The sequence below is a fragment of the Sciurus vulgaris genome, assembly GCF_902686455.1.
Source record: "Sciurus vulgaris genome assembly, chromosome: 15".
Classification (NCBI taxonomy): domain Eukaryota; kingdom Metazoa; phylum Chordata; class Mammalia; order Rodentia; family Sciuridae; genus Sciurus; species Sciurus vulgaris.
The window spans coordinates 73,209,780-73,226,008 of NC_136476.1; the positions used below are offsets into that span (position 1 = coordinate 73,209,780).

A 16,229-nucleotide genomic window follows, 5' to 3' on the forward strand; every position below is an offset into this window, starting at 1 on the left:
TAGAGAGAAACTGAGGCCACAGTTGATTGATCTGATATCCTCCGGTATTTCTTGCAGTCTCTATAACTTGTAATAACTCGAGGGCTGAGACCACTGGTCTGACTCATCTTTGGTGTAATGCCATAAGGCCATGATTCTCAACCATAGCTTCACCTGGAGAGGTTAAACAAAAGAAGGAGGAGGAGGAGGAGGAGGAGGAATAAGGGAAGAAGAAGGGGAAGATAAAGGATAAGAAGGAGAAGAAGAGATGTTCAGGCCCCACCCAATCCAATGAAATAAAACTCTGGATTGAACTCCCAAAACAGATTTTAAGCCAAAGCATGTTTACTATGTGAATAGGGTTGGGTACCATGCTACGGGAGGAAAGGGCCCATTGGTTAAAACAGCATGCTTCAAGGACAGCATGGAAGACCAGCCTCATGGTCCAGGGCTCTTCCCACCTGGACATTCACTTTTGATGTTGCCTCTTATTCTTTTTAAAAAATGTTTCTCCCATTAGTAAAGATGAAATATGTTCATGCCTCCCAGGATCCCAAGATTAGACATGCAATGTTCTCAATGAATAATGAAAGAGGACTAATTAATATTTTTCAAGATCTCAAATCAATCTAAAGATATGATTGACCTTTGGGATCATTTGACCTAGCGCTGAGATACAGTCTCCTCTAACATGGAGAGAATTGGCCAGACTTGAGCTAGCGTTTATCACTCACTATCTTCCAGAAACCATGCTAAATGATTTACATGTACTATTTTATTTCAACCTTGAAACCACTCTTAGGAGAAGCAACTTCAAGGAAAGGCATTAAACAGCTGAGGAAAGCAAGGGCCCATAAGTCAGAGGGAGTGTCCCAGTTGCCACCACCAGGGCTCATCACCAGCTCTACAGATCACGTCCTTCTTGTCTCTACAATTCTAGTCACAATGTAACTGTACACTGGACTTCCTCCAGCAGATCCACCCACCTCAAATCCCTTTTGGGAAAAGGCATGATATAAATAATAAACAGAAGGATAAATACATGCACGCATAACATATTGTGATTCACCCACATATTTCTTTTTTAAATGAATTGTTCTGTTTGTCCTCAGACATAATCATTGTGGTGTGTAAATTCTGCCCCACTTAAAAAATCATTCTCTATTATTATCTGGCTGCACAATACTCTAACAAGTTGATGCGTCATAATTCACTTAGCCATCCCCCTATTGTTGGACATCCGGGCTCATTCTAATTTTTCAGTATTAGAGATTATGAAACAATGAGTATCTTCAGGCTTAAAGCTTCATGAAAAATGAGTAGTGTCATAGAAAAAAATATGGTGACATAACAGGAGTGAAAACGAGGCTGTCAATTACGGTTCTAATGTTGGGAAAGAGGATGCACATACATAGGATGGGAAGACAGGGAACACACTCCTTGGCCTAGAAGGTTATTGTTTGTTTCTATTTTGTCTATTTTCCTTTAGTAGTATTATTCCATTATTTTACCTTGGTTAAAAAAAAAAAAATGGTAAAAACAAAGAGAGTACCATCATCAGTAGGGCTGAAACATCCCTCCTCCACAGATGTTCTGAAAGCATAGAGGTGTATAGTAAGAGTCAGTCTCTTGACTTCTTCCACAGACAGAGCCTAGGAGGGAGCAGCTTTGAGGTTGAGGCCATGTCTTATTAATTCTCAGCAATCCAGAGAAGCACACTGTTCCAGAAATTTATAATGTGCATTAAATGAATAAAAGCAAAGAATTTCAGAGCTTGAAGAGGCCTCAGAAGTCATTTATTCAAATATCACCCCCCATTTTATGGACAGAGCAGGCAGGGGTCTTGCCCAAGTTTCTTCAGCCTGTTATTGCCCAAGCCAGAATTGACCCCACTTTTTCAAAAGCCTCCTCCAACTGGGAGCAGTGGGTGGTGAGCAGATTTGCTCAGTGAGAACCACGAAGGAACAGTCCTTGGCCAGTTCAACACAGGATGGGTCTGACTGAGTGACTTGGGCTCATGCACATTGTTATGCATGTTGAGTATGTTGTGCTGTTAGTCACAAATCTATCCTGGATCCATATGTCCTGCAGCCTCGATGCTGTTATCATGACAAATTGTCCTGGGATGTGGCATCTGTTTTCCTCACATACAGCACCACTTGGTTTGACTGTGCCCAAGGTGTTGACAGAAGGACACTTTCAACCTAGAACCCATCACTGAAGGTCAAAATCTCAGCCTCAGCCTCTTCAGTCTGTCTACAATCTCCTCGGAGAGTCTCCTACTCCTTTCTTTACCCTTCTGTAGGGGGCAGAATTCTAAAAGAGTCCCCAAGATCCTCAGCCTTGTCTACACTGTATATTCCCCTTCCATGAAAGTGAGTGGGACTGAGGATATAATATTGTTCAATGATTACATTATACAACAATGGTGTAGAATTTTTTCAGATGTATTAAAGGTCTAAATCAGTTGATTCTGAGTTCGTCGAAAAAGAGTTTTTTCTGGGTAAGCCTGGCCAAAGCACGTGAGCCCTGAAAGATATAGGGTTTTGAAGTAGGAGAGTCAATGTGTTGTGTTTCCCTACCCGACTTAGGGAGGCATGTTGTGGCCTGCCTATGGGGGAAGCCATGTCACCGGGCTTTAGAGTGGCCTCTAAGAGCTCAGAATGGTCCCTGCTGGCAGGAAAACAGACATATCGCTTACTCATCTGCAAGGAAATGGGTTCTGCTAACAACTAAATGAGCTTGGAGGAGGACCCTACATCCCATCTGATTGCGACCCTCACTGACAACTTGACTTTAGCCTAAGACCCTGAGCAGAAACCCAGTTATGTCATGATTGGACTTTTGACTTACAGAACTGTGAGAGAATAAATATGTTGTTTGAAGCACTAGGTTTGTGGCAGCTGGTTACTCAGAACAGAAAGCTAATACTCAACCGTGGAGGGCTGGCACGCTCACCCTAGCTAATCCTCTCCTCAGCTCAGACTTGGTTGCAAATATCTCTACCTGGATGCCTCAAAAACACCTCAAGGCAGCAGTGCTAAGATTCAGGTCACCCCTTCCTCTCCTGAAAACCTCTCTATCCCACCTTCCCTGGTGTGATCTTCCCCAGCTCCTGGGCCCGAAACCCATGCTCATCCTCAGCAATCCTCTTTTTACAGTCAATCAGGCACTGTGCTTGGCTGCTTGCATTTGTAGCATATTCTTCATCTCCACCCATCCCATGCTCACCCAGAGAGTCCTGTGCTACCTCAGTAGCCTCCTGTCTGTTCTCCCTGCCTCCAGTCTCTTCTCCTTGTAGGAAGTGTGACCTTCCTGAAACAGAAACCAGATGAGACAAGTAACAAAGACATGGGCGTGCCTTTGTTTAACACTGGGCCACTTATCACTCATCCTCCTCCTAGAAGCATTGATGTTGGTTCCTCAAGATCCATTTCATGACCCTCCCCCCTCCTTGCTTCCCAGAGGCATTTCTCACCGTTTAGAATGATAGACGCGTGCATGTGCTTATTTGTGAAATACTCTCTCCTGTCCCTATGGCTCTGGATGATAGAAGCCAGCTTCACAAAGGGCAGCCACATTATTAGTCTACTTCCACTCTCCACCTGGTCTTTGGCGTAGAGGAGCAACAGAACTATCCACATTAGTTGGTGGGATAAGTGAATGAACTTGGCATGCAAAGCCTTCCTCTGTCTGCCTTAATTTCCCCTTCCCAACCTTTTGCTCACCATCTCTCTTCACAAGTCTTACACTCACAACATGTAATATTGTTTAATCATTACAAAATCCCTGTAAGCTGAGATTATCACCAACATTTTTGAGAGGTAGGAACTGAGGACTGAGAATGTAAACTGATTTGCCCCATCCACCCAGACCAAGAGCCAGGAGTAAATGAGGTCACACACGCAGGCGCCCTGCACAGCTCCTGGTGTGCCTTGGGCACTTGCGGCCTGCAGTTTTCCTCTTTATCTGGGATGTTTTTTTGCAAGGGTAAGAGAATCGTGTCTGTCCCACAGGATTGGGGAGAACAGGGGTGACAGAATGTTCTTGGTTAGGGGTGGGAGCACAGAGTCACAATCTCTCATTCTAAGGAACAGGAGGGGAAATCCTGCTGAGCCTAGTTGAAAAACAAGAAAGCAAGAGAGACTGATTATTCCTTCTCGCTGGTGTAAGCAACTAAAAACGACATGTTTGCTTTATTGTCTTTGGTCTCCCATTTGATTCCTGACAGCCATCTCCCTCCCTTCCATGCAGGGCTGGCAGGTGCTGAGCCGGTTGGCAATGCAAAGGAGCGGGAAGAACGGAGAACAATTTAAACAATATTTCAGGGACCGTCAGGCCTTGGAAAGAGGGTTTTGAAGTTGGCTGGCTCTCTCCCTGCATTCAAGGATCCCTCATTTGCTGAGACTGCTTGATGTTTCTGCAGATCTGGGTAGAGGTGGTCCAGAAGGGACCTTTAAGAGAAAGAAAGCCAATATCTATTTCCTCTGAGGTTTGAGGAAAGGGGAGAAGAAAGACATCAGAAAGAAGTTTTTAAACCTCTAACAATTTCTGAATACATAATTTTCTCTTCTTTGTCTCATTAAATAGGGCCAAATGTTGGCGCAGATCAAAGCTAGGTTTCTGCATTTTACTGTTCTCTCAGTAAAAGGAATTCAAATTCCCAGTCTCATCTCTCTGAGAGGGGAATTAGAATCTTCCACTAGCCTGTGCTAGCTACGGAACCCTCTTGAGTCAGGTCTCACAAATCACAAATGCCAGCCACCGGACAAGAGCTCTGATGGGAGGGATGAAGAAGGAAACCATAAGGTTCACCGGGGGAACAATTCTGGGGTGTCATGACAAGTTTTTGGAGCCAACTGGAATGCAGTTCCAGCCTCTGCCCTGCAACTATTGGTTCTGTGACCTTGGAGAAATCACTCTGCCCAGTTCCAGTTTCGTTTTTAGAATATGAAGACAAGGACAATGGCTGATTATGTAGGAAGATTAGAGAATATGCAGTGGATCTGGCACCAAAGTGACATTCAATAAATGGTTGCTATAAGCTGTTTAATTATTATTCAAGTTCCTGGCTTGGGAAAAGCAGATACACTTGATAGGAGCACAGAGCCAAAAAAACAGGGATGTGCTGTTGACTACATCAAGGAAGCTATAAAAGGGTGGTTTGAACCTGGCTGCAAATTAGAACCTGGGAAGGATTTTATACCAAGAAGCAGCCTCCTTGCCCAGATATGGTCATGTAATGGGTCTGAGCAAAGTACATTGTAGTTTTTAAAGACTTCCAGATATTTTCATATAATGGGTCTGAGTTGTTTAGTTTTGTTTTGTTTTTTAAGGTTTCCAACTGATTCTGAGGTTCATTTAGGCTATATAACTACCTCACCCTGACAGTTCTTTCCTCCATACAGCTGAGGATGCCTTCCTTGCACTTGGCTCTGATCTGATTCCAGTCCCCCAAGTTGGGGGGGCGGGGCACCAGAATGCCTACGTCCTACCTGGTTTCTCCAGGAGATCTTGTCATCTGCTTCTAAAAAGGGTCTCCCTGCCAGGGCTTTTGGACTTTGTGGTTTGCTCTGTCACCCTCCCCCACCCCACCTCACATACCTGGTACATAATTCTCCAAGGAAAATTTTGGATTGCTTGGACTCTTTCCAGAGAATGGTCCTAGAATCCAAGCCAGATGCTAAATTCTTACTTCTTACCAACAATTCTCCCCAGCAGTGTGCTGATAGTTGTTTCACAGATGGCTTTCTGAGGGAGAGATGGAAACTTCTGTCCCGTGCATTTTCCTGACACAAATACCTCCACCATGGTTGATCACACACTACCGATGTGATATCACTTGTTGTAGAGTTGGGAAGAAATGAGCATGGTTGGCTCCCACAAACTGGGTTCGGCTTGCTCCAGCACAGCACTGGAAATCGCCCTATGTCACGTTTCCTACCTGTTATTGTTTAGATATGAGGTGTCCCCTAAAAGCTTGAATGCAAGAATGTTCAGGGTTGAAATGATTAGATTATGAGAGTTGTGACCTAATCAGTGAATCAAACCACTGATATGCGTTAACTTAACTGGGTGGTGATTACAGGCAGGTAGGGCGCGGCTGGAGGAGGTGGGTCACTGGTAGCATGCCTCTGGAGTATATATTTCGTCCTTGGTGAGCAGAGCTCTCTGCTTCCTGATTGCCAGATTCTGAGTTGCTTTTCTTGTTCACACCCTTCTGGAGATATTCTGCTTCACCCCAGGCCAAGAGCTATGGAGTTGACTGACTATAGACTGAGACCTCTGAAAGCAGGAGCCAAAATAAACTTTATCCTTCCACATTATTCTTGTCTGACATTTTGGTCACATCAATGAGAAAAGCAGACTAACAACCTGACCAAATATCAGGACCCCCCGACTGCTAAGGGCTCTGGGCGGCTGGTCCCCTGGATGCGACCTCTGTTCTTTCTAGTGAACTAACTTCTCAGGGCTGAAGCTGGTTCTGACCATTCCTATTTCTGGTCTCAGCCCCTCTTAGGCTGCCCCCACTCCTGGAGGGGTGACAGAGCTGATACTAGAAAGTTCACAGAGGTCTGATCAGGCTTCCTGAACCAGCACTGGAATTCTCCTCCTTGGTACTTAGTTGCCAAGTATATACTTGTGTCAGGTACTGTAATATGCACATCAAGATTTATCTCATTTGTCCTAATAATGGGCTGACCAGATTGTGAAACCCAATTGGAATTCAAATCCCAGGTCCCTTTATCTCATTGTAGAATCATGTAAATGAAACCTCAAGTTTCTATTTTCTCATCTGTAAAATGGAGATACAAATAATCCCTTCTCTTGGTGTTATTGAAAGTAACATGAGATGATGCATTTAAAAGGTATAGACCAGCACAGAGAGAACTCAGCGACACAGGTAAGGTCTCTTCTGTTCTTTTCCTCTTTCTCCCTCCCTGTTGTGCCCATTTCTATCATGGACTCTCAGAACAGTGTTACTGAGAAGAACTTAGTGTTGAGTTCTACCTGGCTGTTTCACAGATGGGAAACTAATGTTGAAAGTTGTGGTTGACATGTCATAACCAAACAAGAGTACACCTAGGATTACAACCCAAGTCTTCAGACCTCTGAAACTTGCATGATCCTCTCTTGGTTGGCTCTTTCTCCCTCTGACCCTGGCTCCCTTCTTTCCTTGCAGGCTCATGTGGTACCTCCTGTCCTAACTTACCCCACTTTCCCTGTGCCTATGTCCACAACCTTGGATAGCCAAATGAACCCACCCTAAGAGCCCCTGTTATGTTCACCAGTAGGGCCTCCAGCACATTGTCTGGAGCCCACTGTCATGTTGTCCTCAGTGGGGATCCCTGCTGGGTAGGGAAACCATCCAACCTGTCGCATATCTCTGAGACCCTTCCCTCCCTGACAGCTCTGGGCTTCTCTTCCAGGTCATTCTGACTACAAAGGATTTGGTGACTGATTAAACACAGACAGAACTGTCTGCAGTGTTTCCTCTTTTCTGAGAAGCAGGTCCTAGGGGTATGCCCTGCAGGCTGGCAGAAAACAGCCAGGGGATGCACCTGTGAGAAAGGCTATCCTTGGGCAAGAAGCAGAGGACACCGAATGAAAAAGCTGTAAAGTAATGTCCCCAAGAAGTCAGGACCACGAAATTCATGTTCACAGTGAAAATCTCACTTTTTTCCTTTTCTACTAGAAAGATCAGTTTGCGGGCCATGTTGGAAGAAGGCTCTGAGCTATGCATGGCTTGCTCACTGATGCCTTGTGCTCAATTCGCTGGGCACTCTGGGCAGGCACACTGGCTAAGCACGTGCTTTGCATACATTCCTCATGTAGTCCCCACAACAGCCCAAAGGGGAACAGAAAGGCCATTACTAGACTTGTCCTCCTTTAACCAGGAGAAACTGAGGCCCGAGGAAAACATCTGGCTGTAGGTCATGCCACTAGGAAATGTCAGAGTAAGGATTTAAACCCCTGTCTACTGATCCCCCAAAATGTTTGAAACCTGGAAGGATCACTGTTTTCTGAATGTATTTGTCTGCAAATAATTCCAAACTTGTGGAAATGTTGAAGAAATAAGAAAAGTACAAAGAACATCCATATATTTTTATACTGCTTCATCCCTTAATATTTTGCTTCATTTGACTTTGTCCTTCAAGGAGATGATAAGACCTTGGGGAAAATGCTTCTCTTCTCCAAGCCTTGGTTTCTATGCGTGTGTACTGTAGAAGAGTAGTTGGATTATCTCTAGGACTGAAGAAATTCTGTGATGGGATAAGGAGCTTTATCAATGCTCAAAGGCATGGCACCAGCCCTTTCCAGCCTCATCTCCTGTCATTTAAGCAGCCACACTCTTGGGCTATTCCCAGTTCTGGCCTCCCCACCTCCCTGTCCCCAGTGCACCCTGTCCCCTCAACACTCACACCTTGGCAGGTACTATTCTGCAGGACTCTCAGCTTATATTTCAGAACATCTCCAAACATCAATCTCTGGCCTCCTCTGCAGCAGATACGGTTAGAACGTTCCCTCACATGTCCGTTTCCTCTAAAATGAGTCTAAGCTCTGTGTGCGTGTGTGTGTGTGTGTGTGTGTGTGTGTGTGTGTGTGTGTAAGAGAAGGTCAGGGGAGAGGAGGGAGACAATTTCTGAAGAAAATATTCAGACACCCATATGCCTTCACATAAAGTTTTGCTTAAAATTCAAGGGTTCTGATCTCATTAGAAAATCCTAGTTTCAGAACTGCCAAACTAAAAAAAGAAGAAAAAGTAGCTAAAATGAAAAATTACGCAAAATTAGTGGCATCTGTGTCCCAGTTCTCTCCACCAAGGAACTCATCATCAAGGTTTGGAGGAAGTCCATGGGATCAGGAATCAGAACACCTGAATCTTTAGAACTGTCTGGGCAACTATCAGATAAGAAAAGCGAGGTCCAGAGAGGGAGGGAGATTTGCTGAAGACAACACAGCCACAGCCCAGAGCTGGGTTGGGAGGCCTGTGCTGGGTGCCAGCAGCTGGAGCTGCTCTGTCTCCTGCTCCACATTGTGCCCGGGGCTGGACACACCATCTGCACATCTCATCTGAACCTTCAGTGATTCTCTAGCTGGTCTTTATCAGCATTACTTTTCATGTGAGCTGCATCCACGACCCACAGGATATTATAATCCCCTTGAAGCCCCATTTTCCACACAGTCCAGCATCATGCTTACCAAAACTGTGTATTTCACAAATAGAGGATAAACTGGAATGGGCTTCAGTTTTGACGATGTGACATAAACATCCTTCTATGATTGATAGGAAAATTGAGGCCCAGAAAGGGCACAGGCCAACAGGGGTCACTAGGCTAGTTAACAGTGAAGTATAGACTTAAGAACACACTCTTTGGGTTAGGTATATAGCTCAGTTGATAGAGCATAAGGCCCTGGGTTCAATCTCCAGCACCGCAAAAAAAAAAAAAAAAAAAGAAAAAGAAAAAACACACTCTTTGTTCTATGCAGTACCATCTGTAGGAGTAACCTATCCTATCAGTCAGCTCATTAGTTAATTCTGCAGAATGAACAAACCTGAAATAAGTGTTAGTGTGGATAGTTATTTACTTGGCCAGACACAAAACTCTGCTTGACAAAAAAGTCTATGTAGGCAGCAAAAATGAGTTTGGATTCATTTCGCAAAGCAGTATGAAATTTCAAGCATGCTTCCTGGACCAGATGTACAGGTGAGGGTTCCCTATACAGGTGAAGTCTACCTATGTACAGGTGGAGGGGTTAGGGAAGGAGTCAGCTAACTATGGTCTGTAGGCAAAATCTGGGTCATTACAGCTACAGGAAACAAAGATACATTGATGTGTGTTCATTCATATTGTCTATGGCAGCACTCAGGGTGTAGTAGTTGAGTGGTTCCGGAGGAGAATGACCTGCAGAGCAGAAAAGGTTTACTAACTGGCCATTGACAAAAAAGACTGCTGATCCCTTACTTAGGAATTGACATCAAATACACACATCCTGATCTCTTAGCCTCTGTTTCACAGTCTTTGTCTCCCCTCCATCTTCCCTAACTTGCCACAGTGATTACTGCAGTTCTCTGCCTTGAAATGAAGTTCCACCTGGACACACCAAACACCTTTTCAAAGAACCTGAGGCATAGGAAAGCCATGGTTGCTCCCAAAGTATATCATAAATCTCTTTTTCAATAGATTCTATTGGTAAAAATGAGATTTCAGCTGATTGCAGCCAGAATAAAAGGGAAGGGGAATATGGAAAGAAAGAACAAATACTTATTGAGTGCCTTTGGGTGAGTTCTAGAACTTTCTTTCTCTACATTTTCTCACTCTGAGGTTAGAGTTAACAACTTCATTTTATACAAAATGAAGAAGCAAGAGATTAAAAGCCCATTTGGATCCAGGTAGGAGGATGAGTTAAGAACTCACAGCCAGGTTTGGATGAATCTAGCACTGGTTCTTTCATGGCACATGCTAAGAAAGAGAGCTATGTACAAAAACCTGTCCACCATCATCGGCTCTAGTGTATCTTTTTCTGTCATGGAGCCTTCTGGCCTTCTTACATCTCTCTCGATGGCACAGGTTCCAAAGATGTTCCAAGAATCACGGCAGAGTAGAGTTTTCAATATTAGTACTCAGGTCCTCCTACCACTACCAGGTATGTCCCTCTCTGGTGGCCTTCCAGTAGACAAATGGGAAGGGCTATAACCTCAGTTGTGTTCACCAGAAGCTGCAGGGAGAAGAGGAGAGGAGTCCCTCTTCCTGCAGATGGGAACAGAGTGAGAGAAAACCAGAGGGGCAGATAGGAAGGCAGCATCTGCCTGCACACTGTAATCATCAGACACTTTTCCAGATGTGTCTTTCATCTTCTCATCATTCATTCATTCAAAAATAGTAACCCATCCTTCTATTTGGTGCTGAGGATAGAAATTTGGGCAGAGTCTGTCTGCTCTCATCAAATTTCCAGTTCAGTGGAGGGCACAAACTTAACCCAGAGAACACATCAGTAAATGTCAACTTATTGTGGTGATGAAGTTTACAAAGGGAAAACATCACAGAATCTGGAATGGAATGAAATAGGGATAGGAAGTAAGGTTTGGGATGACTTTGTAGAAGGTGCCTCTTAAGTAGAGATCTCAGATTGAGTGGGGCTGAGTCAGAGAACAGGAGAGAGTTCTAGGAGGAAAAGTTTGCAAAGGTTCTGGCAGGAGCCCTGGGGCAGATGCCTGGGTACAGGAATAGAAAGGGCCCTGGGTAGAGAGCCAGACCAAAACCAGGTGCAACTGAGGGTGTGGTAAGGAGCTCTCATTGCATCCTAAATGCAAAGGAAGGTACTGAAAGCTTTGAAGTGAAGACACAACATGATCCCTACTTAAGTTTTTAAAAATAATCACTCTACCTGCAGGATGGAGAATGAGATGTAATGCTACAACTGAGACCATTATTAAAGGGTTTTGAGCAGTTTTTAAGCACAGGATGCAGGTGGTAGGAAGTACGATGGCAGCAGAGGAGAAGGGAGAACTTATGGACAGGAGTTGAAGTTATAAAGGAGGTCATGGTGATTTTGTTTAACCTTCACAATTGCTTTTAGAAGTGTGACTATTGAGACTTGTTGGTTGATGTCAGATGGACAGGAATTGGCAAAACCATGTCTGAGATCTTGGTCACTCTCCAGCCTCAACACTAACAGCAAGAGCTCCCATATCAGTTACAATTCTTCCATCTCTCTCTTTGATCAAAGCCGGGGTAACTGAAGTGGTCAGTTCAACTCATCATAATTTGCTTTCCAAGGTCTCTTACCATCTTCCCCAACACTGACAGCCCAGGGCAGGGTGCCTAGGAAGAACCTAAACAGTGTTGACTGAGCTGCTCTTGAGAATCCTCTTAAACCTCCATTTAGAGACTGAGAAAGACAGTCAAGGTCACACAGAAAAATGGTGGCATGTTTAGGACTAGAAATCACCCTCATATTACCCCAGAGACCTACCTTCCTTCTGAGCACTTCAAAAATGACAGCAGTCAAATAACTTCTTTATTGCTATATGCTTTGAGATTGGGAGTGACAGCTCAGATCCTACGTTTCAGATGGAACTGAAGAGGGCACAGTGAATTCATATGGAGTCCCAAATTGCTATGAGATGACCACTGCCAGTCAGCATAGGAATTTGCCTTCCTGGTGTTTCTAGCTCTTTCTTCCCCTATCTCCTTGCACTTCATATCTCATCTCTTCTGGCTTGCATGTCCCTGGGTAGACCACAAGGAACTGCTGACTCACCATGTTTGCTAAGAAGCATGGATGGCAGGGGCAGAGGGGGGGAGAGAACTGGCCTGCAGGTGTAAGGAAGAGGAAACAATCAGCACAGCTATATAGGATGACAGAAGCCATGTTGTTGAGACACCCTCTCCAAAACAGAGAAGCAAGAAAGGTGGAGGTGTTGGCCCTGGGAGAGGTTAACAGGGTGTTTGAGCAAAGGGAGCTAGAACTGAAAGCCAGGAACATTTCAAGAGCGGGGGATTCTCACAGACGCACAGCCAGTCCTAGTGACATGTAAGAGAGAAAGAACCTCAGAGATCAAATGTGACCATTCTCCACTCTCCATGTTTCAGAGAAGAAAACAGAGGCCTGGATAAGAACTGAGACTAAATTAAAAAGTAATGAGGTGGCGGCAGATTTGAAAACCTTCCCCCTATGTAGGTCTGATTCACTGATCCTTCCTCAGTGGTTTAGCTCTGCCACAACTTACTCTCTCCACCCCTAACCTTCCCCCTGAAAGCTTTATGGATGGCAAATAATTCTAAACCTCAGAACAACCACCTCAAGTTTTTAGGGTCACAGTCCTTCATGCAGGACTGGGAAGCCCGCAGAACTGGACATTACACTCCAACTTCTCTTGGCTGAGACAGAGGCTTTGCCAGGACCAAATTCATTCTCTATGCTTCACAAAATATTAGAGCAGCAGCAGCAGCAAGACCAACACCTTGACAACATCAAGTGCAATGTCAAGAATGGAACCCCAAAGGCCATGTCAAGTGCCTGGGATCCTGCAAAATGGTAGTTAAGGGTAGTTAAGCTCAGGGAATCTAAACATAAAACCCCTTTGTTCTCTCTCAGTTCCCTTCCTCCTTATATTCTTTCTCTTCATATTTATATTCCAATATAATAGAAGCTCTACAAGGATAGGGGTTTTTAAAGTTGTCACTTGGTTTGTGTCCCCAGTGCCTCAAAGAGTGACAGACAAGTGGTTGGTGTTGAGCAGGTATTTATGGAATGGACGGGAGGAGGAAGAAGGAAGGAAAGACATATTAGGATGTATCTGGAGAAAAGGAATAAGAAGAAGGCAAAATAAGAGAGGATAATGAAAAGAAATAGAGAACAGAAGAAAAGATGGGAGTGAAGAGAAGAGGCAGTGATAGAGGATAGAGGGAAGAAGAGAGAAAGGAGAGAAAATAGAAAAGAAAGAAAACAAGAAAGCAAGTAAGCAAATAACCCCAGGATACTGAGCAGGAAGAGAACTTGAGGCAGAAACCAGAGGTGGAGGAAGAGGGCTATGCCATTAGTGGAAAATAAGTGGAAGGGAGAGATGAAGTAAGTGGATTGGCATTCCGCTGGCAGCAGGCCAGGGAGGGAGAAGGGGAGGGGGTCGCAGTCCTGTCGCCTGTCCTTACTACCCTGAAAACCAGTCTGGCCGTCTGGAGTGGCTGGAGGCACCAGGCCAAACCATTTATCTCCCATCCTGTGGCTTGCTTTTGGTTTTCTTTTTTAAGTTTAACTCCGATTTATGGGGGCCATGCTCAGTGATGGATGTTTTTCCAATTAGCTGTAAATAGCCCAGTCCTGCATAGGAGACCCACTGACTTCCCCAGTCCTCATTCTGGCTGCTGGACTGGGGGAGGGAGAAGACAGGTCAAGAATCATCGATCACCAACTTCTAAATCTTCAATGCAGCAAATTCCAGAAAGCTAAGGAGTGGGCAGGAGTGAGCAGGAGTGAGCAGCAGGCCCCACTATTCTAATGGCTGCAGAGGCTGCAAGCCCTTCCCTGGGGATGTGTCAATGGAAACACTCCCTGCAGGGGATCCTTTCAGTGAAGGTGCTACAGACAGGGAGACAGGGATGACAACAATGAGAACTGAACCGACATTAATAATGTCCACCTCATTTTGCCCCTAGCGTTCACCAGGCACCATGATACAGTTTTTTCAAAACTTGTCAAAATCCATCTCCCAACTCAATCAGGCAGTTGTCAAAGCCCACTTTACAGATGAGAACGTTGAGCCAAAAGGAGCTTGAGATCTATGCTTTCTGAATGTCTGTGGTGAATGGCTGAGTGCATGAAGGGAAGTTGGTGGGGAAGCTGCCTCTTCCTCTTTTGGGCCTCAGGTACTCCTTGCCTTCTTAGCTGCCTTCCTTTCAGTGGAGGTCGGAGCCCAGAGATCTCCCTGCCATTAGCATGGAGTGCATGTTTGCATTCTCAGGGTCTCTTCCAGAAGTGCAATCACACACCTGTTGATTTCCCATTCTTATAAAACACTAGGAGATAAAGAATTAGATGCACAGATGATTGCCTGAAATATGCTGTGTTTTCATATATAGCATGTTGAATCATCAGAAAATTATGGACCTTGGCTACTAGGGACAGTCCTTTATGGAGCTCTGGTTCAGCATTTTATCACCTGATTGTGACTATCGTTGTGAGAAACAATATATCAATAGTAGTGCTTTTTATCTGTGCTTGGGACTAAAATCAGGGCCCCACACATGCTAGGCAAATGCCCTACCACAGAGCTACACCTCAGCCCACCCCAGCTTATATCTATTGAAGACGCTGTCTAGAAAGTCACGTAAGGTCTTTTATAGGAGCCAACTTGATGTCTTTCTCTCTGGTCAACAGCGGGTAAACAGACTTTCAAGAATAAATGCCTCTTTCTCTCCCATAGACTATGTACATTTTACTTTTGAGTAGATTTCCCTTTACACTTTTGTTCCTAGGGATCTCTGAGTTAAGTCAGTAGTTCTTAGGAACTACATAACACGGTGTGGCCTGGGGTACCCTGAATTAATCCAACCTGAATTTCTAATTCTTCTTATTCCTATTTTTTCTTTCCATATGATTAGTATTTCATTTCCTGTGCTGAATTTTTTAAAAGTCGTACATTAAAAAAAAAAAAAAAAAAAATTCCCCAAATCCTTGGAGAGACGATATAGGACAAAAAAGTAAAGAACAGAGCAGGAAAAAGGAAGGTCACTAAAAAAAGGAAGGTCACTAGACTGGCCAGGGCAGTGGATGCCAAGCTCTGTGTTAAACAGATTGGAGAAAATTTAGGTTTGTCACTGACCACAAAATCTGCCTCTACAAACTCCAGTTCTGGAACCTGCCCAAGGACTCTGTTACCTTTGCTGCGACGGCGACTGCGGTACTGCTCTGTGTAGAACGTCAGCTGTGTTTCGTCATCTGCCTCTGAACCCGAAGTCCCCTTGGTTCTCCCAAAGCTGATCCCCCCTGCAAGGAAGCACAATCCACCAGTCAGCCTCACAGACCTCCAGAAGCCTGTTAAATTCTTCAACCATCCCGCAGACAAGCAGCCCCATCCCCAGACTTCTCTCTGTAAATCCCCAGTCACCCAGGAGTCGGCATGATTAATGGAAGGAGTCCTGGGTCTGCAGTGAGGCAGAGCAGGGTTCCAACCACTGCTAAGCATCTTCCAGGCTGTGCGACCTTGAAGAGACACCTCACCTTTTGGGGCTTTCTCTAAAATAAGGGCAATAACCGTTAACCTTGTGAGGTTGCTCTACAGATTAAAGGAGATAGGATATGTAAAATACCAGTCCACAGTGGGCACCGAATAATGGAGAGCTACTGTTGCTCTGCATGTTGAGCTTGCGTCTAAAAAAAAAAAAAAAAACACTCCAGGCAACTTAATTTCACACACATTTCAATCAAGGGCTTACTATATGCCAGGCCCAGAGCCAGACACTGGAGACACTGATAAATATGACTCAGTCCTGGTGAGCCAGGGAATCATAAGCTAGTCAGAGGAACAAATGGGATCCTTAGGAGCCTTAAACCTAATTCATGGCTTATGTTTACCACACAATGAGACGCTAGGAATATGGAGGAGAGCAATTCATTTCAACACGGAGGACCAGGGAAGGTTTTATGGAGGAGTGAAGATTTAAGTCAAGGCTTAAAGGATGGATGGGGCTTCAGTGGTAGAAAAAGGAGTTCCAAGGAGAGGTAATTGTGGAGCATCCCCGGGG

General features: G+C 44.7%; 1 protein-coding gene across 3 annotated transcripts in view; it reads right to left on the reverse strand.

Moving 5' to 3' along the window:
- The window catches only part of ASTN2 (astrotactin 2), an 883,413-nt gene that overhangs the window by 584,055 nt on the left and 283,129 nt on the right, over positions 1–16,229 (reverse strand). For all 3 annotated transcript variants that reach the window (XM_079113408.1, XM_079113407.1, XM_079113406.1), the window contains one exon: positions 15,364–15,471. In XM_079113408.1, coding sequence (XP_078969534.1) covers positions 15,364–15,471 — 108 coding nt within the window. The remainder of the gene's footprint in view (positions 1–15,363; positions 15,472–16,229) is intronic.